Source organism: Parasteatoda tepidariorum, chromosome 8 (genome assembly GCF_982258835.1).
Source record: "Parasteatoda tepidariorum strain Cologne lab strain chromosome 8, Ptep-v5.0, whole genome shotgun sequence".
Taxonomy (NCBI): Eukaryota; Metazoa; Arthropoda; class Arachnida; order Araneae; family Theridiidae; genus Parasteatoda; species Parasteatoda tepidariorum.
In genome coordinates this window covers 104,900,258-104,926,155 of record NC_141762.1, presented here as the reverse complement: position 1 = coordinate 104,926,155, position 25,898 = coordinate 104,900,258, and the positions used below count along the sequence as shown (strand labels likewise).

The 25,898-nt window shown below is 30.0% G+C and overlaps 1 protein-coding gene across 6 annotated transcripts in view; it reads right to left on the bottom strand.

The window, feature by feature from the left end:
• LOC147806610 (meiosis regulator and mRNA stability factor 1-like) overlaps positions 1-25,898 on the bottom strand; it is an 87,518-nt gene that overhangs the window by 13,769 nt on the left and 47,851 nt on the right. For 5 of the 6 annotated variants that reach the window (XM_087169547.1, XM_087169548.1, XM_087169550.1 and 2 more), the window contains 8 exons: positions 24,125-24,205; positions 23,905-24,046; positions 21,322-21,500; positions 18,983-19,173; positions 15,579-15,790; positions 12,634-12,864; positions 4,993-5,038; positions 2,114-2,316 (listed from right to left, as the gene is read on the bottom strand). In XM_087169547.1, coding sequence (XP_087025673.1) covers positions 2,114-2,316; positions 4,993-5,038; positions 12,634-12,864; positions 15,579-15,790; positions 18,983-19,173; positions 21,322-21,500; positions 23,905-24,046; positions 24,125-24,205 — 1,285 coding nt within the window. The remainder of the gene's footprint in view (positions 1-2,113; positions 2,317-4,992; positions 5,039-12,633; positions 12,865-15,578; positions 15,791-18,982; positions 19,174-21,321; positions 21,501-23,904; positions 24,047-24,124; positions 24,206-25,898) is intronic. The other variant, XM_087169552.1, reaches the window with a different exon arrangement.

The window sequence follows — 25,898 nt, the reverse complement described above, 5'->3', positions numbered from 1 at the left end:
ATACATTTGATTTCTTTTTAAATACATTAAAATTTCTAAATACTCTTGCTCCTACATTTTCGTTAAATTTCTAAAAAATAACAACAGGGTGTGTAGCCAAATCTTTCAGCAATAAATAAGCACCTTTTAAGCACTCAAAAAACATTTTTAAGCACTATTTACATGAATAAAATGCAAAATAATTTTCAAAGACTTTACATGATCATAATAAAACAACTAGTTTCTGAGAAAAAAAACTCTTTTCTTGATTATATTAGCCACCATAAAAAGATTGAGATTTTTCAATTCGATTTCAGAGAGTGGAAAGTGAAGCACTTTTTGAAAACGCTATGCACCATGAACAAGTCTTAACAATAGTTTGAAAAAATGGAATCAAATGTTGTCATTTTCTGAAACACACTATTTGAACTATTTTCACTTTGTTAAAACTCACATTTCAAACTAAGTTTAATTTTTTGCATGCAGTTTGAGCTGAGCTACATATCTCAAATAAAAACTCAACAGCATACTGCTTTCTTAAAAAGTAAATATTTTTGAAAGAGCTATATTTTCAAATAAATGTTTAAAAAAATTTTTCGTTGGAAATATTTTTGAATATTAATATATTTTCATGTAATTTTATAACTGAAAGAAATATAAATGCATCAGAGAAGAAATTTTTTTTTTAGTAGATATCAATTTATCGGTACAAATTTAATCAAAACTGAACAAAAAATATCCTTCAGAATTTATAACAGACTTTTAGAGAAAATAGAATTTTATACATTTAAATTAAGCCTTCTTGAAAGATTTTTTTGTATGCAGTTGAACCTCATTAACGCAAAACTGCTTAACATGAAATACTGCTTTGCATGAAACACGTTTCGTCCCGTGAGTCAGCAATCAGTTGTTGTTGTATTCTACATGTTTAACATGAAATTTCTGATTATTGCTTAGCATAAAAGGAAACTGGACACAGCACAGATAATAAGTATGTGAATAAAATCACCATCATTAATTTTGAGGAAGGTTATTTCTATTTTCTTCTTTTGTTAGAAGTAGTAGATGGGCAAGTAAATATAGTTAAAACTTTTAAGCTTATTTCAATTTGTTTGGTTCATAACAGTATTGTTTGTATACATTAATATATCACATAACATGAATTAATACAGTCAAACCCTGCTATAACGAACCTCCAAGGGACCGAAATTTCGGTTCCCTATAACCGAGACTTCACTATATACATTCACTATATACGAACAATTTTGACTAATGGTTTTAAATTCCACCTTTTTATTACACATTATTTAAATAAATGATCAATAAAATGAAATACAAAAATAACTGAAACATAAAATGTAGTAAAAAAAATGTATTAACTTTAATTTTTTATTTCTTTTCGTCTTGCGTACAAAAAAAAGAAAAAGAGTAATCCTTAGCTGATGAACAATCCTCAACATCAGTTACGGAAACACTTCCCGATTCTCCAATAATTTTTCACGAATTTGTGTTATTCCGCTTTTAAAACCTGTCTAATCAGCCATTGAAGCACATAAAAGTAGTTGCACCAAATTGCTTAGCAAATTCATTGGCTTTGACTTGAAGCATTTTTTCAGATACTGGAAGATTGCGGCTTCTTTGAATGCTGAACCAATTCAATAATGAAGCAAACAAGAAAATGTGCTTATTCCTACATTCCATGATATAGATTGTTTTAAAAATTGGTATATGTATTTAGTATGAAGTAGAAATTTTAAAATTATCACAAAAAACGAAGAAAATAAATCAGTTGAAGACAGAAAAAAGTTCATAATATAGAGCTTCCTCTCTTTTTTTTGGTTCACAATAACCATAAAAAATAACATTACATGTGTGTAGCAAGGCCTATATCGGGGAGTTCACTATAAAAGGTGTTCACTATAGCGGGATTTGACTGTAGTACGTATTACTTTGTTTTCATAATGTATCAGATAAGATGAAATATAGTTGATATGAAATAATAATGATAGTCCAGCCGGATTTCACGCTAACGAGGTTTGACTGTATTTAAAAAAATTCTCAACCAATTCCAGATATGTACGGATTAATAAAAGTTCTTGTTTTGGTGATTAAGGAAGATCAAACGAAGTCTTACATCTAAAATATGAGGTATAGCTTCAAACAATTCGATGAGTTTTGTGAAACCATAGTCAGCTACACGGCACTGTTTTCCAAAATGGTGATGGTATGCAGGAATAAACTTATTAAATGCCATTGTACAACAAGGTGTATGCTTTAGTAATTCAATTACTTCAACAGCAAACTGCTTTGTGCGTTCTATCTCTTCAGGTGTTTGTTCTAGAAAGAAAAAAATTCTCCAGTTAATCAAAAGAGAATTTCGCTAGATGCAACCATACAAAGTTGAAATTTTAATTTACATTTACGAGAAAAATGTACGTTTTTTTACCCAAAGAGCACACTACAATATTCTCAATTACTATGCAATCATTTATTATTTATGGATAATAAACAGCTTAATAATTGTAAAAAGCTTAATAAAAAAGTAGCTGACAATTATTTTAAGACAGTAAGACAATTATTTTAAGACAATGAAATAAGTAATTATTTAGTAAGTATTTTAAGTAATTAAGTAAGACAGACAATTAGTTTAACTTAGAGTTATCAACATCAAAAACATAATGATAGTGGAATTTATTTATTTAATATTAGCTATGTAGAAATACTGTTTACAATCCACAGAGTGTGCTCCAATTCCATAGTTGGTGCTCAAATTGTGTACTCAAAATCCATCCATAGTAGACAAAAATTCTTTTTTACAAGTTAATTAGATATTTTTTTCTATTTACTAACCAAAGCATATGATAAAATATTTATAACACTTTATATTATTTAAAAGCAATATTATAGTTAAACAGTTAATAATTTTAAAATTACTATTATTATTCATGTTCAACATTCTGATGGATTTTAAAAGACAGTGAGGCAATTTGTTATTCAGATATCTAATGAAGAGTAAATAAGATAAGATAAAAAAAAAAAAAAAAAACATTACTGGAAAGAGAAAACATTTATTCTAAGTTACTCCAGGTAGAACAACCCTTTATTCATTATCGATGAATAATGCAAACTACACATTTAATAATCTTCAAAAGTACTTGTATTTTAAGCAATATAGAACAAAATGGCTATAATGGAAATATGTTTATTACCAGTCAGGGTTCACTAAGAGGAACCCAGAAGAGAAAAATCAGCGGGTTTTTTTCAGATTAAGCCCACTTGAAAAAAACACATTTTTATATTCACCTGTGGGAAGTTTCACATTTTATCATTTTCAATCCTATTTTCGTTGCAATTATTAAAAAAAATTGCTCTTTAGAGTTATCAAATTATTGCTTGATAAATTTAGCTTCGCAACTTTTTATATAAAATCATATGAAGTAAAACATTACAGAAATCAGATTTTCTTTCCAAGCCAATTTAATACAAATAATGATACGTAATAAAAATACAGTACGTGATTTAAAAAAAAAAATCATATTGCTAAATTATAATACAATACATATCTATAAAACAAATTATATGCAAGATGCATACACATTACACCAATCACTAGTACACACATTACATTAACTTAATAAATTTCTCAGCTAAGAAATTTCTGTGATGAGTATTTAAAAAGATTAGACCAAAATATCCTCATTTTATTCTAAGATTTCTATCACATCTGTACACTGTTTCGTTTGCAAGAGGAAGAAAAAAAAAGGTTTGAAGGAAAAATTAGAATTTATAATTTGGCAGAAACCACAATTCAGAATATCAATTAAAAGTCGAAACATATCTTGTTGCTCAATTATTTATTGTTTCTCTTATGACAAGACTAGAAAGAATATTTTCTAAATTTAGATTCAAACAGTTCAAACTATGAACTAGCTTAGGGTCCGAAAAGCAAAAAAAAAAAAAAATTCTTGCTAGGTTTATATATTTAAAAAAAAAGAGAGACTTTCTTATATATTTAAATTTTTAGTTCAATGAAGTTGTTGACATCTGAGATTACACAGAGATTAAGCTTATATTTTACATTTTAGAGTGGTTACACGCCCGCAGTGGACAGATCATAAAGACACAGTTCCCAGTAGAAGAACTACTGAAACTAATGATTTGTACCCAAATTTTTTTTCCAGGGAACATAAAATTTCTGTAACTGTTCCAAAGAAAACAAAATATAAATAAATATCTTATATTTATTCATTTCTGCGAATATATTATAAGAATTTATATACTAATTATCAGAGAAGTAAATATCATGATTTATTAAATTTATTGCAAAAAGAATGGTAGAAATATTCAAATGGTTAAGCAATAAATATTCAACATCTAAGACTCACAAGTATTACATTTCCAATAAATATCCAAAGGTTTTTAGCAGCGTATTAATACATTTTATTTGGGACCATTCCCTGACACCTCTGCGTTTATCATGTCTTAATGTTTGTTAATGAGGCCTCCAGGTATAAAGAAAATGGGAAATTGTAACAGGCATATTTTCTTATTAAGCTTATTATACAATGCATTATCCTGTCAAAATTAGTACATTTATTACTTATGAGCAAACATTTATGACATTTCTAATCCTAAAATGTGTAGTGACCTATTAAATATTCAACGTTTAAGACTCAAAGATATTATATTTCCAATAAATATCCTAACGTTTTTAGCAACATATAAATGAATTTCATTTGCGGCCATTCCCTTACACCTGCGTCTTAACGTTTGTTAAAGAGGCACACGCCCACCTGGTATAATGAAAATGGTAAATTGTAATAGGCATATTATCTTATTAAGTTTATAATACAATGCATTATTCTGCCAAAATTAGTACATTTATTAGTTATGAACAAACATTTATAATATTTATAAGCCTGAAAATCACACCATAACAAACAATTTCAATAACAAAACACAAAATTAGAAAACAAAAATAACAAAATAATTTAACTTTGAAAATGCTGTTACCTCGTTTCGGAATTCCAATCAAAGTTTCATCACCAGATGAGCAAATCTGCAAAACAGCAAACTTTTGTTGAAAAAAATAAAGTACTAATCAAAATAAATGTCACACTTCATTATTTAAACAAATATCTTTCCTTACACATATGTTAATAAAGGAAAATGATAGTAAAAACGTTTTTATTAACTAAAGAAAAATGCAGTGAAATTTGCACTGTTTACAGGCCAGTGAGCAAGGAAATGTTTGTTCCATCATCCTTAGAACAAAACAGAAACCAAATGAATATCATAGTTACTTTACTGCTTTGACTTTTGTACTCACAAGGGAAATATGAATTTCTAAACTTTCAACTTAAACAGAACAATGCTTAAACTCAAGAACCAGGACAGAAAAATAAAATAGGGTAAAAATTTTACACAACTGCTGATTCGTGCTCAAAATAAAGTTCTGAACACACGCAGATACTAGGAATATCTGGGCTAAAAACTGTGTCAAAGTATTTCTAATCAGGAAAACTAAAAACATTCAAACAAATCTTGCCTCAAGGATACTGAGAGAAAGTAATTATCATATGTGAGGGGATAATATAATGCCAGCCTCTATCAAAAGGTACCTAAAGATTAAATAGTGTTCACATGTCTTATACACTAGTGAATTGATATATAATAATTGTAGTGGTATGATCCCCCACCAAAAGCTTTATCTGGGATAGAATTCGATGAACGTATACCACTAGTTGCTGTATTTGCCAAAGATAGTGAGAGCTGTATTAAGTTCACCGGATTTTGAGGGCTCGTGGTGAGAGCTGTATTAAGTTCACAGCGTGTTGAGTGCTTGTTGCGAGAGCTGTGTTAAGTTGGGTGTGTGGTTTCTCCTGTGTTGCTGTTAAGTGTGTAAATGAGACTGAGAAGCAACAGCACAAGGAGGATGCAGCCTGAAACAGCAAGTTTAACCAAGATCACCACATTGGTGACCTTCGGACATGATCTGAACACGCCTACGTTGATGGATGATCCTCATTGAACAGTGGCAAGTTACTTGTGAATGAGTCATTATCCATCTCACACCGTTGCTACTCAGTCTCGATCACACAAAGCATCGGCCTGTATACACTTGACTGCTAATGACAACACCGGGAGCGATCACGACCGTGACTTTAATACAGCTCTCATGATCAGCATTTAGTGGACCGTTCATCGAGGTGGACGTTACTTTCGATGAAGACTAGTTCATATAACATCCGGGTCACCAATGTGGGGAGAGAAGTAATTGGCAATACCAATCTTTCATCAAAAGGTACCTCAAGATTGAATAGAGTTAGCATGTCTTATATATACCAGTGAATTGATATTTAATAATTGTAGTGGTAGTTAAGTCACATATGTAATATGGTAATAGTTTTTTTTTAACATTAGAAACAAAGAAAAGAAAAATTATAGAGACCCGTGATGACCCTTTTTAATTTTTGCTCTTTAATAGTTTAATATTCAAAAAAGTCTCTCCAACTGTCTTATTTTATTTCAGATTCAGGAGATTGGAAATTAATTAAAAGATAAAATTTTTTACAGAATCTTTCACTTAAAAAAGAAATTAAAATTTTGATTCATGAAAAAAAAAAATTAAAACAGAACTTGCCAAAGAAATATAGCTTTGGTTAAATCAAATGTCTTTATTTCAGGAGAAAATTTTTAATAAATGGTTGGTAAAAAGTTAAAATTCTATATAAAACTTTAATACGATTTTCTGTAATTTAAATCTTACTGCATCAAATTTGTTTGGATAAAAAATGATTCATGGTAATTTCATTCACTTTAAAAAAGTTTTTAAAAAAAGAAGAGAAAAAAAGAACGATTATGAGAAATAATGCGAAATGCATTTCATACAGTTTGAATTGAATAAGGCAACTGCAATAACTAATGAAAGACACGCGTATGAAAATTGAAATAGCTAGAAATGCGCATTTACGAAATTTGGACATTGCTCAAAATGTGTGTTTACAAAAATAAACATAGTTCAAAATGCGCGTTAATAAAAGTGGACATAGCTCAAAATGGACTTTAACATTGTTAAGCATTAAACACAAAATTTTGACCCTGTATCAAATCCCGTAAAACAGGCATGGAAATTTTAAAATTTTTATGCCCATAAATTGACAAGTTAAATACAAAAACTTTTAATATTAAACTACAATTTTTGAACATAATTATTGAATAACTTTAAAAAATTAATATTTAATTTGAAAAATAAAAAGAAGCTGAACTCCATAACAGCTCTTTACATGATAATCTGATTTTAACGGACTACGATGGATTGATTACGAGTACTGATTTTAGACAAAATTTAGCAAAAATGTAATCTATTACATTTTTTGAGTACAGTACTCATAATCATGATTACACACTCAATTTTGATTACAGCTGCAATCGTGATTGCCATATTCAATAACTTTCAATCGTGATTACAAGTAATCAAAATATAAGATTACAAGTTAAAATGATTGTATACAGTATGTATCATGTTATACAACACAGATGGTATAACGCATTGATTATCAAACTTATTTCTTTTACCGCCCCCTTTTCAGCGCCCCCCATTTTTTATACACCCCTAAAACTTAAAAACCACAATTTCATTACTTTAATTTAGTTATATGTATTAGTCGGTTCTGATGTTTAAACTTACATTCTAAACTAGAAATTTTTGCCAGTGAGAGCAAATAAAACCCAACTTTATAATATTAATAATATATTTTAATCAAATTAAAAGAAACAATATAAATATGTAATCAGTTTTCGTTTTTATACTAATCTAATGAGATGGATGAATTTGATGATATTTAATAAGTTTGTTGATATCAGGTTCGTTTTTACTCAAAAACAGTCGTAAGTCGCCGTGTTTGGTAACTTGCAAATGATTTCTCTTTTTAGTAAGCAATGTTGCCACAGCGCTAAATCCACGTTCACACAAATATGACGATGGAAATGCTGTCAAAAATCGTTCAACGATAGACCACAATCCAGGGTACAGCTGCGGAATTGACTTTTGTAGCCAAAATTGTTGGTAGCCATTTTTGTATTTCATTTTCATTTCCTCGTTCGTTGTCAGTTCTATAAGTTCTTCTTCCAACTGGGGTGATATTAGTATGTTGAAATTTGAAAAAAGATGTAACACCGAGTCTGGTATTTCCTGGAATCCAAAATGTCCTGGAATCTTTCAATGAAATCACTGTGAAGATTTTCCAAATGTTGGCAGTAGACGAGCAAGTCGACTGCCTTGTTGCAGGATACTGATAAATTGGGAAAGGTATGGAACTCACGTCTACCGATATTCTTTTTGTGTAAAAGCAGCTTGGCTACGAAAGCAGCTACGACATTTTTTGTTTTTATTAAGTTCAAGTCATCACCTTGAAGTTGGAGATTCATATCATTAAGCAATGTATAAATGTCTGTATAAAGGTATGCGATATCATTCTCTGATGTGATGAGGTTTTCGTGCAATTCTGTGTCTTTGTTTTCCAAGAGCTTTAAGACAGAGTCAAACAAATTGTAAAAACGAGTCAGACAATTTCCTTTTGACAGCCAACGCACTTCTGTGTGAAAGATCAATCTGTTGAAATCTTCATCATTATCAACACTAAGCTGATTAAATAATCTGTCATTTAAAGAGTTGTTTCGGATTTTATTGACTGCTCTGATGACATGTTGCAATGATTGAAATAGTCGTTCACTTAAATTTCTAGCAACTAAATGCTGTCGATGTATAACGCAATGTACAGCAAGCACATCAGGAATTTTCTTTTTTATGTACGACATGAAGCCTTTCTGACACCCCGTCATAGCTGGAGCACCATCTGTTGTAGCAGCTGATGTAATATTCTTCAACAGAATTCCTTATTCATCACAAAACTTTTCCTGTGTTTTAAATACGGTTTCTCCTTTCGTGTCTGTCTCTAAATTTCTAGCAAATAAAAGTTCTTGACATATTTTTTCATCTTTAATAAATCTCACGTAAGACAACAACAATGCTTCATTAGTTGGTAAAGTGGACTCATTCAACTGAATTGAAAATTTACTAGTCTTCAGCTGTTTGCACAATGACTTTTCTATGTTTTCAGCCATTTCATCAATTCGTCTTTGGACAGAACTATTGCTCAAAGGATTTTTTTGAATTATATCTGCCGCCGGTTTATGGAGCACAGTAGTTATAACTTCTTTTATCGCCGGCAAAATTAAAGTTTCTCTGATGGTGTGTGGTTTACCTGTATGAGCAATTAGCAGAGAGATATTGTATGAAGCTCGAAGTCCGTCATCGTCTTGCTTAGCAGCCATCAAAAAAAGTTTCAATACACTTGGCTGAGCATTATGCTTCTTTTCCAGATCTTGAAAATAGGCTACATTTTTGTCCTTCTTATCCGGATGCATTTTATTCAAATGATCTTGAAGTCTTGAAGGCTTCATCGCTTCGTTCTGGTGCAATGTAATTAAGGTAAAATTGCTCTAATTTTTTAACTATCATCAATCATATTCCTTTATCTATCCGCAGAAACTTGTTACAAATTGATTGCGTACGGTGTGCAGGCTATCCTACGAAATCTATGTTAAGTATTTTAAGTTTTAATAACATCATACAGGGTAGAAATATAAACTAATTATTCGTTATTGTGTAGTAGGTGGGTTTTAATTTTAGTGAAATTTAAACTACATAATGTAATTACAAATTATCATCAATTTAAAATACGTAATGTAATTGCAAAGTAAATGAAATTACAAATTATACATCGCCCCCCTAACCCACATCAACGCCACCCATTTTTTTCTGGGCCCCTTAACGCCCCCTTCTAGATTTCAAACGCCCCCAAGGGGGCGGTATCGCCCACTTTGAGAAAGACTGGTATAACGTAATGCATATATAGGTAAATACTTACATACATACACATATATTTATATATATATAATATATATGTAGTAGACATGTATGTATATACACAATGATTGTATACATGTTCTGCAAATATAGTTTGTTCAACAGGAGTTGGCCAGGCCACCTCCTCTGACCCAGAGCTCATTTCAGCGTGGGAGTAGAAACGTCTCCGCGCTAGAAATTAAGACAATCCTTAATGCGTGCCAAACACAAACAGTGACTTCTTTTTCAGTCACTTACTTCTCATTATTACCTATTATACCTTTCGTTTCTCTGACTAATTAAATATATCTTAAATTTAAAAACTGCTGTTTTCCCAGCAAAATGTCTCAAAAAAGAAAAACTATTCACTCAAAATACCATAAAAAATTACACAAAATAACATCAAATTTATGAAATATTGAATGTTATAGAAATGCAGATAAAGTTTGCAAAATAAATATTTTTGCCATACGATCGCCAAATCAGGGGTCTGCATAGGTTTTTCTGAGAGGTACCTATTTTGCGAAAATTTAGACAAAATTTGCGAAAAATTAAAAATTATATTAAAAAGTCAACACAAAAATATGGATTTATAGTTTCATACGGAACACAAAAATTAAATTTTAAGAAAAAATATTTTTTGTAACTACCGTTTTTCGTAAAGTTGAATTTGTGAAGGTACCATTAAATGGTAGTAAATATGGCCTGGACAGACCCTGCAAATAGCAACCTTGTTCAGGATTGCTCACAGCCTTCTCCCAAAAATAGCGAAATAGTACCATTGCATACCACATGATGAAGGCCAACTCCTGTAAAGTGCCAACTCCTGGTGAACGAGTTATACTTATGCATGCACAATGTGTGTTAGTGCTTGCGTACGTATGTATATACAATGAATACTAGCTTTGTATAGTATGAACATACAGGAAATGCCTACATGTCTCATGTTCATACAATATAAGCATATACCATTCATATATCTACAACACACATATGCCCCATGCACATATGTACAATATATGCATGTGTACCAATACACGCATGTACAACATCTACGATATTAGCACTATTTTCTACTAGTACACTATTTTCTACTAGTACAAATTTTTCTACTAGTGATTGTTTGTACAGTAGAGAACCATTTATCCAGTATAACCGGGAAACCAGAAAACCGGGGGAAATTTTGATCGGTTTTCCCGCCATTTTAAACTAGAACGATTATGAAAAAAAGCGGAAATGAACTCATCCTTGAAGTTGAGTAGAGGAAAATGTAAGGAAGGGGAGAATTTTTTTCCCCCTTTACCCAGAGAAACATTTCCTCCGTGACCTTGAAGGCAGGGAAGGGAGGAATGATTTATTTTCTCCTTTAGGCCGTCAATCAAGCTCAAGGGTGTGGCATGCTGATTTCGTTTTCTGTTTAATTTACGAGGGGTGGGTGGGGAAAATGCATTGCATGCATATCAGTGAACAGAAGATGAAAGAGAAAAATATATTTATCTATTTGACATCGATTAATAAAAATAAAATCTTTTTCTTCTGAATAAATTCAAGTGCGGTATCATTTGCAAGTTTTTATTGACGTGGAACGATTATGAAAAAAAGCGGAAATGAATTCATCCTTGAAGTTGAGTAGAGGAAAATGTAAGGAAGGGGAGAATTTTTTTCCCCGTTTACCCAGAGAAACATTTCCTCCGTGACCTTGAAGGCAGGGAAGGGAGGAATGTTTTATTTTCTCCTTTAGGCCGTCAATCAAGCTCAAGGGTGTGGCATGCTGATTTCGTTTTCTGTTTAATTTACGAGGGGTGGGTGGGGAAAATGCATTGCATGCATATCAGTGAACAGAAGATGAAAGAGAAAAATATATTTATCTATTTGACATCGATTAATAAAAATAAAATCTTTTTCTTTTGAATAAATTCTGATTCTTTGGAAGTGCGGTATCATTTGCAAGTTTTTATTGACGTGGAATCACATCTGCTGTAATTAAATATCGTGTTTTTATCAACAACAAAAAAAATAAAAATAAAAGGAGAATTGTTTATTAATTTAAACATAGGATTATTTTATGAAGCAGATTGCAGCCTTGTTTTTCTGATTCCACTACGTTTGATTTTTTTTTCTTTTCACGATAAGTTTCGCACTCAATAAATTAATTCTTTTTATTCATAAATTTTATCATTAGGTTTATTTTAAAATTCGTTGATCAAACCTTGTTCCGGGTTTCAATATTTATGCTATGCCTTTTTTAACTATCGTTTCGGTTCGATAATTTTCAAGTGTTTTTATTTAGATTAATAAGTTTTCCTTTTATTTTATCGTTTCCACCGTATAATTAGGTATGAAATATATTGCGCTATTTAACCATTGGTTTTGTTTATATTAGTTAATTTAGGAATTGTAATTATTTTTAAAAAATAAATACGAGAATTTTGTATTTTTTAATCTTGTTTTTCTTGTCTAAACTTGCAAATTTTTTTATTCTTTTAAATGTTATTTTTCTACCATTTGTTTTTCTTTTTAAAGTTAGGAGTACCTTTCTTTTTTTCTCTTACTTTATGCATTACACTTTTTCCTTGTAATTCGGGTTCGATAAAACATCGATTAACGACACTTTTTGGTCGATCCAGAAAACCGGGAAATTCAGACATCCGGGATAGCGATGGTCCCGAGCATCCCGGATAATTGGTTCTCTACTGTATTTTCTACTAGTACAGTCTTTAAATGAAAACAATCACTATTCATACCACAATAACATTTTCGGACACTTCTTCTAGAAGATCCTCGATTTCACACACTCCATAGTTTGTCACTTCAAACTTTTTCTCAATCACTTGCTCATAGGATTGAGGAAATTCAACGAGTGCAATTTGTTTACTGGCGCGGGACTTCAGAATTCGAAGTAGCTCGGCGGAAAACCTCTTCACTTGAGTGCGATGAGTGAGCGTCACTTGGCGATCTTGACCTTCTCCCAGTACCTAAAAATTAAAAAATACTACCGGTATTACCAAACAAGTGGAAGAATACAATCAGGAAATATAAACCTATTAATGAACAAGAAATAATTTTTATTATTTTGTACAGCTCAAAGTGACAAGAAATTATTTAAACAAAGTTTAACACCCAGTATTTTTAAATAACTCATTTTGGAAGCCAAAATGCTTAATTGATCATTCATTGAAAACCAAAAATATATCTTTCAACAGGACGTTGCTCTAGTTAACAGAGCCTAAAGCAGGGTACGTAGCCAAATATTTCAACAAAAAATAAGTATTTTTTAAGCACTCGAAAAATATTTTCAATCACTATATACATTAACAAAATGCAAAATAATTTTCATTGACTTTACATATAAAATACCTAGTTTCTGACAAAGAACTCTTTTCTTAACTATATTAGCCACCATAAAAAGATAAAGAGATTTTTCCGTTCGATTTAAGAGGGTGGAAAATGAAGCCTGAAACTGAGAATATCTTGCAACAATCTCACCTCACCCAGGTCAGTAGTCACTCCCAAGTATTTTATCAAACATATAACATGATTGGAGCTGTCATACTTTACGGACCGAAGACATGCCAAAATGCATTGTGGTTGAATTGTGAAAACGGTGAATACAAAAATGTGAAAACCACGCTTTTGAATAAAACACAGTGAAGAAAAAATATCTCATTTTAAAAAAGGAAAAATTAAGGACTTTTTAAAAACACCCCATAAAGAAAGCACCTTTAAATGCTTTTAAAAAACGAAAATTAAAAATAAGCACCTTTAAGCAGTTTTTAAAAACGTTATGCACCATGTGCTTATTTGATCATTTATTGAAAACCAAAAATGAATCTTTCAACAGTTCTAGTTAACAGAAACTAAAGAGGCGTTTTCTTCACTTTCCTGCAACATAAGAATGTTTTATTCATCAGATTGGAATCATAGGATGATGAACCTAATGTTTTTATTTTAGATGTGGCAGCAATATAATTATTCTCTTATTTTTAATTTTTCTTTATGCCTGAAAATGGCCAAAATTTCGATTGGATATAAAATTAAAATAAATTTTGCTCACAATAATAAAGAAAACAATTGTAACTTGTATAGTCATCTGACACAGAGCTCCAGTTGTAATTTAAGCACTCAAGCTTATCAGAAAAACATTCGAGAAATAAAATGAGGGATATTTTACTAGCGACATTTTTTAGGCTACAAGTGAAGTTAAAAAAGAGAAATTCAAAATTAGAAATAATATAAGCGCTTACATTTAGCGAAGTAAAAAATATATATAAAATCTTAAGAGTTTTTTAAATTATTAGTTATAATTACTTAAACTATTAACACTCAACATACTGCAGTACTGGCAATAGCACCATCTGTTGAGGAATAAGAGAAATATTTTTGCCATCAGCGGATATTCCCCCCCCCCCCAATTTAAAAAAAAAATTCTTCAACAAATTCAGAGAAATTTGAGAATATACAGGTAAACAGGAGATATTTATAAAATACAAGAGTTTTTGATGAAAAACAAGAGGCTTGGCAGGTATGTTAATCTGTATACCTTGGTAGGCATGCAAATGATCAAAGAAATAGTAGTCAGATAAATCAGTTCAAATGAATAATTTTCAGGTTCCTAGTACAATTCTATTAATGATGCACAGATCAACTCATAATAGTTCTATATCAGTACAAATAAAATTTTAATAGAACTGCTGCATTAAAAAAAAATAGAATCACTATCGATTAGTTAATATTCCCTCAAGCCAATATTTAATTCAAATTTATAATCTAATTCAAGACTTCCTTTAACAAAGAATTTTAAAATAAGATTTCGCTAATCTCGAAATGACAGTGAATATGCAGCTTGAACATTTTTGCACCAGTAATTAAGTGAATTATCACCTCCCCTGTGGCAGAATTTTACCAAGTTATCTGCGACAAAACTCTAGAACTAATATCTTTCTGCAAGATACTTTTAATAATACAAAACCTATATGTTACTAATTTAAAATAACAAAAGCGCTGTGTTTACAACAACAAAAAAAGTATTATAATTCTTCTTTAATTGAATGTGTAAGAATTTTCTATTCTCATATTTTGTTGGGGGAAAAACTTACCACCTATTTACTTCTTCGCATCTTGTAAATAATCATCACAATCAAAATAAAAATCATGAAATCCATTGCCGAAAAAAAGATCAATGACCAAATCACGCGAATCGGACTCCTCGAAAGCGTGTTTCATTTCGAGGTACAGTTGTTGTAATAAATAATATCGGATAAAAAATATTGGATTTAAAAACTATGGAGATTTCAGTAGCAATAACTGCCAATTTTCAATTCGAATTTTCCATAATGTTTGAAACATATAGGGATATTAAAAAACCATGTGAAAATTAAAATCAGTAACCGCCAAAAATAAAATCTAAAAATTACATCAATTTGTGATAAATTCAATTTTAAAAATTAGATTTTTCAGAGACCCAAATCCATGATTTTTTTTTTTTTAAAAAAAGCTCAAATGAAGAAAAAGTTTGTTCAAAACTGAAATCCACAACTTTCCAAGTGTGCGGATACCCTGTATATAGAACGAAAAAGTTTGAATTTTTAAATTGATTAATTTTAATACCTGCATTTGAATCTGAAGAAAAAAATGGGATGATCTGAACACACACAAAAATAAGGACAAAAAGATTAAAAGTTGGTGTTACCTGCACAATGTGAGGAATGGCTTCCAGGAGATCGATGAGTTTGGTGAAACCGTAGTCAGCAACACGGCATTGGCGACCAAAATGATGATGATAGGTGGGGATGAATTTGTTAAAAGACACCAGGCACTGCGGCTGATTTTTTAAAAGATCTATAACCTCACGTCCAAACAACGTTAGCTGCCCTGCCAATGCTGGGCTCACACTCTGGAGGCCTAAAAAAAAAGAAGAAAGATTTCTATTCGTGACTTTTATGTTAGTATTTGCATACTTTAGACAACAGGGCGTGTAGCCTAATTATTCAACAAAAAATAAGCACTTTACAAAAAAATCACAATTAGGTAGGATAGGAAAATTTTTGACAATTGAAGGTTTTATCTGGTTTTAACCGTCATGTCAAAAAAAAAAAAAAAAAAAACCTTTCGGTATTGTTTTTGACAATTGTCAAAATTTTTGAATCATGAAAATCGAATGGCGTTTTAATACGTTACGGACTGACGATACGCCAAAATAGTTTGTGGTTGAATTAAATTAAAATCATATTTAAAAAATTACTAGAAAATAAATCACCAAAAAAGTTTAAAATTGCGTGTAATGTGTGATTGTAAAGTAATAAAATTAAATCGATTACTTGGAATTAAAGTTCCAGTTTTTTGGTTAATTTAGAACTTCTTATCAACCTGCATTTGAATCACTAAAAACTTTTGCTCATTTCAGATTTTTTGAGTTTATGTTCTTTTGCTTTACTATAACAGGGTGCATAGCCAAATCTTTGAATCAAAAATAAGCACTTTTTAAAAACTTCTCAAGCACTTCACAAAAATTTTCAAGCACTCAAAAAATTCATATTGAATCAATGATATTATTGAAAAACAAATACTTTTATGAACAGTTTTAGCATTAAAAAAAAACCCAAAAAGAAACAGACGTAAATCGAAACAATCAGTACTTTCCCACATCACCAAGTGAATTCAGCTTGACTCTGAACTCAGAGCAAAAGTACCCTTACCCTCTACATCAAAAAAGTGTTAGAAGTAAAATAAAATAAACAAGAATAAAATTAAAATAAATTAAAAAGAAAAACATTTAATAAGGATCGGACTCTATCCGAATTGGAGCACTCGTGTTTCAGTTTCGAGTGTGCGTGCATGCGCAAGTCATTACGTGGGTACGACATGAAGTCTGTGTGAATGATTACGGAGCAAACACCCCATTTTTTGTGAAAGGCAGGGAATCCGTCAGATATCACTGAAGGAAAAAAAAAAATTATTCGTGAAAAAAACCTCTTTTTAAAAACGCCAGCTGAAAAAAAGCACCTTTAAAAGCTTTTAAAAACGAAATCCCCCAAAAAGCACCTTTAATTACTTTTTACAAATGCTACGCACCCTGTATAAGGAGAGAAAGTTTTCTGAATCGCTTGTTGAGTGGGCAAAATAAGATTTCTTTGTTTTTATCAAATCGGTTTTGCTTTTTCATTTTAGTTGCAAACAAACAAAATTTTATATATAGTTCTTGGTAATAAGGGGGAAAATTACTTATTTTAAATAGATTATTATGAGAATTCGCAAAAATAGCTATTTTTATTACTCAGCCGTAATCTTGACCATTAACAGTGTGGCAGAATCCTTCTTATGTATGTTTAAGCTATTAAAATGTAGTGGTAGTTAAAAATAAATAAAAAATAAATGTGTTAAAACAGGAATCAATCATGAAATCAAAAATGTTATCACATTAAATATGAAAGTAAAACATTCCGGAAAATCTGGAAGAGTGGCTAGGTATGTACAGTAATTCTGACGCTATCAGGAGTGTCCACTTGTGATGTCATGTGGTAAACCACTTGTCACAGATTTTCTCCTTCAGCCTCTTTTATCTTGCATTACTCCATTAAGTACTTTTAACATTCCTTTTTCTTATGTTAACATCCATTTAAACTTTAAGTTAATTTTTCTATGCAAGCCATAAGCTAATTCTCAAATCTTGATATCTTTTGGTTTTATGTTTTAAATCCTTCCAGAGTTTTCCAAGTAAATTAATGTAATAATTTTACAGAATTACAGATAAATTTGCAGAAAATTCTGTACAGGAATGTTTTCAAAACAGTCTAAATATATATAAATGGGTGATTTGTGCTTTGATATATATGATTATTAATATTAGATATTATTAATATTAGATATTATTAATAATTAGATTTTTATAAGAGATCAAAGTGTGACGAAAAATAACAAATATTTAATGCAATTTTGAAATGTTTTCTTTTGGAATTTGCTTGAATTTTTATGATAACTTTTCCAACCTTCATGATATCTATTGAGATTCTTTCTGGTTACATAAAGAGAAGATAAAAAATAATATGCTTTGGAAACATTTTTAGATTTTGTAATTTATTTAATATTCTTGACAGCACTTTTAATTTGGGCAACAAGTATACTATAGTTCAGACAAATATTGATAATTTCAGTTAGTTTACTCTTAATCTAATTTCTGGAATTGTTGTGTCTGCATTGATTCAGATTTTTCTTCATGACAAATATTTAAAAAATATATATATATATTGGTGTAATTGCACGGTTGCCCCAGAAAACAACAAAATAGTTACTTTTAGTAGCCTAAAACATGAAAATAGTCAGAAACTTTGAAAACCTAAATACAAAATTTTCAATAATGTGACTAAAATTTCATTTCATTTATATAAATATTAGTGTTCTGGTACCAAATTTTTGCATAAAAAAAATATTTGCAGAAAATTAAATATTTTTAATAATTAGAATTCATTAAAAAATATACTTTTTCATTAAAAAAAACACACTTTTTCTAAAAAGTTTTCCCTTTTATCAATAATTGATTTTGTAAATATATATATACATATATATTTGTGAAAAGTGATTACTCAAATTCAAAATTCATGCATCGTAAGATCGTATTAAAAATTGGTTTTTTAAAAAATCAGGCAGAATTTTGTGGCAAGGTGATCAAGAAACAAAATAGACTTACAATGGAATCTGTGTAAATTTAGTGCATTAAAAAGTGAGGACTCAAATCTGCAATTAAAATTTTTTTATTTTTTAAGAAAAAATAATTAATTGCATTCAGAAGCTCCCTCGGGCCTCAAGCTGTCAACCTAATTTATGCTAAAAACGTCACATGGGGTACAGAAAAGTATTTTTATCCTGAAATTTTTTTTTTTTTTTAAAAAAGGCTTTTCAGGAAGAAAAAAAAAGTCGCTATAGTCGCCTAAGGCAGAAAATAGTTCCTTATAGTCACAATTTAGTCGCCTGTGACAACCTTGTAATTGAATTTAGTAGTTTTCAGTATCAAATTTCTAACACCTTGTTATTTTTTTGGATCACTTTGCATTGAGTTTTATTGCAAGAGTGAAGAAAGATAAAAATAAATATTATTACTTTTAACTTCCATAAGCTTATTTTCAAGCCATTGAACTTTCTTGATGCACAATGCGGACAGGGCTACTTCAACTCCATTTACACAGGCTATTAAATGCTCTAAAGGAACTCCTTTTAATCTTTCATCTTCGTACGTTCTTTCATCAACTACAGGTAAAGGGCCGATTTCAGCTTCATAACAATCACAAAAGCTAGTGAATAAATAAAATAACATCATGAGATACATCCGTATTATAAATATAATGCAAGAAATCAAAAATCACTAGAACATTATTTTTATATTAAACTTTTAACAGATAAAAACAACTTAATGATTGCTAGCCTTTTAAACCAGTATCTTCTTTCACTTGTGACCGACAGTAGCAGGATATTGTATAGCGATTTGTTCCAGTGATATTTTTTTTTGTATGAGTAATTTTTATATGCATTTGCATACTACATGCAAATACATAGCTCATGCTCAATATATGAGGTTGTTTCCATAAATGGACAATATATCTTCGTGCCGCAAATTGAAAGATATGGACAGTAGGGATACTTCTTTTAGTTTTTGACATTTTTATTCAACAGCAAGATAGCACATGGCTGATTGGCTCAGGCTGGATACAGGACAAAAAATATACTATATAAATATGTCTGTTTAAACAAATTAACCAAAACAAATGGATTCAGTTCTGAATCTCTGTACTTGGCCAATCATTCAACTTTTAATAAAAATCTTAGTTTATAAAAGTAAAAACAATAATGAAACTGAAAAGAAAAAGGCTGGGATAAAGGAGGTTTTAAAGGAAAAAAAGGAAATTCTTTGATTACACTGTAAAGAAAAGCTTAATTTTCTGCGATTTTATAAACGAAAAAAAAAGAAGAAGTAAATACAATTTTGTGCTTGTTGAAAACAGAAAACTTAAAGAGAATTATGTTCCCATCTAGCAAGTATCAAAGAACATAAAGAGAATTATGTTCCATCCAGTAAGTATCTAAGAACATAAAGAGAATTATGTTCCCATCTAGTAAGTATCTAAGAACATAAAGAGAATAATACTCAAATATAGTATCTAAGGCCAATCTTTAGGTCATTTTAGAAACAGTTTCTAAAGTTTCTTTTCAATTCCTTTTTTTTCTAGAATAATTTAGCATAGGGAATTAGTACAGTCAAACTAAGCTTTAAAAAAAATTGCAACCCAGATATTTTATAAAATAACAAGCTGGTACCCATTGAGATCAGTTTATCTCACATGAAAAGCCCACAAAATCCTGGAGTTTAAAAGGCAAGTGAAATTTAAATGATATCCAGACAAATGAGGATATGTTTTAAGAGTCTTTTTTTAACACTAGCTTGACTCATCATGGAGATAATGTTAGAATTTATGGTTTAGAAGTTAAAACGTATTTTGTGCATCTATTTCAGGGGGCATAGCCAAATTTTTCAACAAAATATATGCACCTTTTAAACACTCAAAAATAGTTTTAAGCACTACATACATTAATAAAATGGAAAATAATTTTAAAAGACTTTAGATGAACATGATAAAATAACTAGATTTTGGCGAAAAACTCTTTTCTTGAATATATTAACCGCCATAAAACGATAAGAGATTTTTTGGTTCGATTTTGGGGGGTGGAAAAATAAAGCCTGAAATTGGGAGTATATTGCAAAATGCAGAATTGCACATGAGAGTGGAAGAATTCTTCTGACTGAATCCAGTTCAGTATACGCATATGGACCTGCAAGTATTTCATCAAACATGTAAACAAACTCTTTCACACGCTACGGACCGACGGTAGGTCGACACGCAATGTGTTTGCATGAATTGTGAAGATGTGGAATAGAATAATGTGAAAACCGTGCTTTTGCATAATGCATGGCGAAAATAGATATGGTAAAGAAAAAAAAATCTCACTTTTAAAAAGGGAAAATTACGCACTTTTTTTTAAAAACATCCATTAAAAAAGCACCTTCTTTTTAAAAACAAAAATTGAAAATATGCACTTTTTAAAAACGCTATAATTTTATGTATCTATTTATGTTGTGAACCCACTAAAGAAATGACATAGCTATAATCTGGACAAGTGATTTTAATGGATGCTGAAACTAACGAGACCAAAAACTAATCCAAGCAAAACTTGATCCAGGAGTTCCCTTGTCTTTCGGATTAGGCTCAAAATTACAAGGCTACAGAGTTGAACAATAGTAGACATAAACCCAAAGAATAGGGTTGGCTGTTTAACGACAGTTATAAAATGAAAAATATGATGATTTCTCTAACAGTATCTGATTTTTTGTCTGGTAAGCTTTTATTAATACATTGAATAATCCTTCTGAGAAAAAATAAACAAACCTGATTAGTGGAAGAGAACCTTGATGAGTATCCAATAACCTATGGACAGCAGTTGAGAAAACTTTGAGAGAAATGTGCACATTGGGCAGTGGACAAATACTATAATGTTCAGCCCATCCTTCGGAAACAGACACGTGGAAATGGCGTTCACAATACGGTCTTTCAATATTGTTCAAGTCCTATAAATAAAAATATCATTAAAATTATAAGGGATATTTATTTTCAGTGGATTTAATACAAAAAAAGAGAGTTAAATAAATTCATGAAAGTCATTAAAAGGTCCTTAATCTTTTCCGGACAGGCGAGTCATAAGAAATTAGAATCAGGATAGTATAAAATAAAAAGTGACAAGTGAAAAGTAAAAAATAAATAAAAACATACCTAATTTGACAGGCTTATTTTTGCTTTCATTTTAAATTTAACACATCCAATCCTAGGGAGTTAAAAGTGTAACTATACAATTTTTAACTTAAACTAAGTCTTGGTGAATTAAATGAAGCAAACTATTATTACCACACCCACAAATGAATTATTGCTATAAAAATAGTTTGGCTACCAGTTTTATTATTTTTTTACCCTGATTATTGACACCTAGAGAATGCATATAAGACTGGCCTGTTCTGAAGAGATTAAAAAAAACTTATGAAAACTTCCAGAAAAAAAGAAATTTCTTCTAAGACATTGGAAAAACTGAAATTGATTTAACAGGGTTGCCACTCAAATCTGGAAAAAAAATTTCCGTGTTTTTCACTGTACATGTTACACACAATATATTAAGAGGAAACACAATTATTCTGCTTTTTTTGTGAGCTATATTGGACTAACTATACTAGTTTTAACTGCTGAAAAAGCTTACATACTTAAAACAAATAATGCTATATAGTAAATGTAATAGTTTAACATAGCTGAAATATCCTTAAATATCCCATAGATTGCACTTTGTGAGGTCACAATTTTTTAAAAGACAAAAATAAGGAACAAAATTCCCTGAATTGTCACAGTTTGTAAAGAAAAACTCAAAATTCCCAGCATTTTCCCGGTTATTTTAGGTGATTTTTCAATTCCCTGTATTTTCCAGGTTTTCCCTATTCTCCCTGCAGAGTGGCAACCCTATTTAAGAAATCAAACCAAATCTAAGAAATTAAAAATGACCAATATAATTCTCTAGCCTTTAGCATTATAGGACAATTTCATGAATTAAAAAATAAAATAACTCTTTACAAATACCCTTAGCACATCACATTTAAGAGTTGTTTAGAGCATTCATACTAAGTAATGTTTCTTTCGATATCAAAAAATAGCAAAAGCCACTACCACTGTTTTTGGGTGTTCAGTTTCACACTACAATTTGTTTTGTAGTGCAAAAACTATTGAACTTAAATTGGAAATATGAAGGCATGAAAAAATGAATAGAGGGTATATATGAATAAAACTTTTTACTTTTGATAACTGAGCAATTCCAAGCTACAAAGGACAACATAACCAAAAAATTTACAAATATATAAGCATTTAATAACATCCCTACATTAAATAATTTTTTTAAATTCTTTATTAACTCTTTTTAATATAAAATAAAAAATTAAAGTTTTCCATTACATCGCTAAATGATATTAAAGTCAACTGTTTGAGAACTGCAGCAGCGGATAATTTCTGAAGGAAAAACCTTTTACTTGGATTGAAATAGGCTGTAGAGCTACAGATGAAGAATATCAGCCACAAGAGCTTTTTTTCAACTTGCCATGTTTTACATGTCATTTCATGTGTGGTGTAAATGTTTTCAGTAAATTTCACTTCTGTTAATTAAAAAAAATAATTCCTTTATTGCCAAAAGAAAATTGAGAATTTGAATATAAAAATATGATGCCATTTCCATGTATCGTCACATTCTTTGATTTTATTCAAATTTTTTTTTTAAAAACGTTTATAATTTTCATCCCTTTTTCTTACATGCATAATATTAGGCTATTGAAAGATATCCAATAAAAAAATTTTTAAAAAATTACTAAATATTTATAAAAATAAAATTCATAAATAAGAAAACCTATCAAAATGTAATGTCAGTCACCATGAAATTGCCCAACAAGTTCAAGAATTATTAACTGACAATATAAAATAAAATAGATGAAGTATAAAATACCAAGCACACCGAATTGCAATTGTAGATTTGACAAGCTAAAGGGGTCATTTTTACTTTTACTTTTATTACGATTCTAAATGCTTTTTTCGAGAATTTTTTCTCACTTTTTGCTTCAAATAAAAGTGCCATAAAATCACTAAGGTTTCACTTTAATTTATATTTTCCAACTCATTTAACCAACAACAAAAAAAGTGTTTTCAGATAATAGATAAGATTTTAACTCACATAAATGTTACAAAATTATGCTAGTTTTTTTCCCTCTTTGTTTTACAAGTTCTTATACTAAATCAACAGTTATTATAATAAACTGTATACTGTGAATTAGGTTCCAGAAAGAGGGCTAAAGATTTTTTTAAAACTGAGAAGCTTTTTTAAGACTAGAAAAAAAAAAGGTTTAGTGCAGGTGTGTAACAAGTAAAATAAACTTAAATAAAACAATACTGAACCTGAGAATCTTCTGAGTCTGGTAAAGAAGGAGTTTTGCAACAATCTATATTCAAGTACACAACGCGGCTACCAGAGTCACCTTGAATAACGACTACATCTCTCATTTTATACAGTTCCGAGACAGCAATGGGTCTATGATATCTAAAGAATGATTAAAAAAATAAGAACTTGATACAAGAAAAGTCTAAAAATGGAACTAATCAAAAAGAAAAGTAATACCTTTTCTCGTATAGTTCTCGAAATTTTATTAATGGCAAACTTTTAGAAGGAATATCATTCAACAGAGAAATTGTTTCTGATCTGAATAAGATATTAAAAAAAAATATTAATTAATATAAACACTGATTTTATAACAATTTATTTTCATTATTAAATTGTATAAAACAAAGTCATTCAGAATATAAATATAAAATCAAATAAGGAATGATTTCAAAGTTATACAATCAAATTCCGCTATAGTGAACCTTCAAGGGACCGAAATTTCGGTTCACTGTAACCGAAACTTCACTATATCGGTTTCACAAACAATTTTATCTAATGATTCCAAATTCCCTCACTTTATTACTTGTTATTTAAATAAATGACCGATAAAATGAAATAAAAAAAATGACTGAAAAATAATACGTAGTAACGAAAATGAGTTAACTTTTATTTTTTATTACTCTTTGTCAGTGTTTTCATCATAGAAAAAAAAATGGGTGAGAATTTCTCACCCTTTCTCAAAAACTGGGTGAGATTTCAAAAAGTTAAGTGAGATTTCTAAAAACTAAAAAACTCTTGAAAAAAAATCATTTCTTTAATCATAATACATTTTTAACGTCTTCTATTTTATAAAGCATTGAATATTTTTGGTGCATCATCATAGAAGATTTTGCCTTTACAAGGTATTTGTCCATCTTACATAAGTGAATAAAAAATTTGAATGTCTCACATAAAGAAACCTCACCTACGGTAAACACGTGGTTGCAGAGAAATGTGATCTGAAAGGGGTTCCGTGGTTAGAAAAGGTTCTGAACAATACTGGTAAATAGGGAAGATAGATAATGGGGCAGATGTTGAAAATAATGAAAGATCCAGGAAGAAAAGTGAAACGGATTTTATTCTAAATGGCGTAATTCGAAGCTGTTTCCAAAATGCGAGAAATTCGCGAATTTTGAAATTGATTTATAGAATGCGCGAATTTCACGCAGTAATCGTTTTTCAATGCAAGAAAAGAAAAAAATATGCGAGATTCTCACGCTGCAGTGAAAACACTGCTCTTTGTCTTGCGTACAATTTTTTTTTTTTTTAAACCTTTAGCTGATGAGCAATCAGATATGGAAATACTTCCCAACTCTCCAATAATTTTCCCCCAATTTATGTTATTCCTCTTTTTAAACCTGTCTAACCAGCCCTTCAAGCACATAAAAAGTAGTCTCGCCAAATCATTTCACCAGCTTTGACTAGAAGCATTTGTTTTGCTTCTTTGAATGCTGAACCAATTCAATATTGCTATTCAATAATAATTAATGCTAAGAAAACAAGAGAAAATGCTTGTTGCTACGTTTCATGCTATTGATGGCTTTAAAAATCAGTAAATGTATTTATTTTCAAGTAGAAATTTCAAAATTACCAAAAAATGAAGAAAATCAGTTTAAAGACAGAAAAAAGTTCGCAATATCCAAATTTCTCTCTTTTTTGGTTCACTATACCCATAAAAAATAACATACGCGTGTAGCAAGTCATGGGAGCGAATTTTTTGTTCACTCTTTCCGGGAGTTCACTATAAACCATGCTTACTATAGTGGGGTTTGATTGAATTAAAACAAAATTTTTCACAATACATAAAAATTACTTGATTGGATTCTTTCAAGAATGATTTAAAATATTTTCTTAATAAGATTGCCAGATTACAAAATATGAATACAGACATGCAAATGGAGTTGAAAGTGTAATTAGAGGGATTTTATTTTATGGTGCATTCTTAGTGCAGTACTGAAAGTGCGTTTGATTT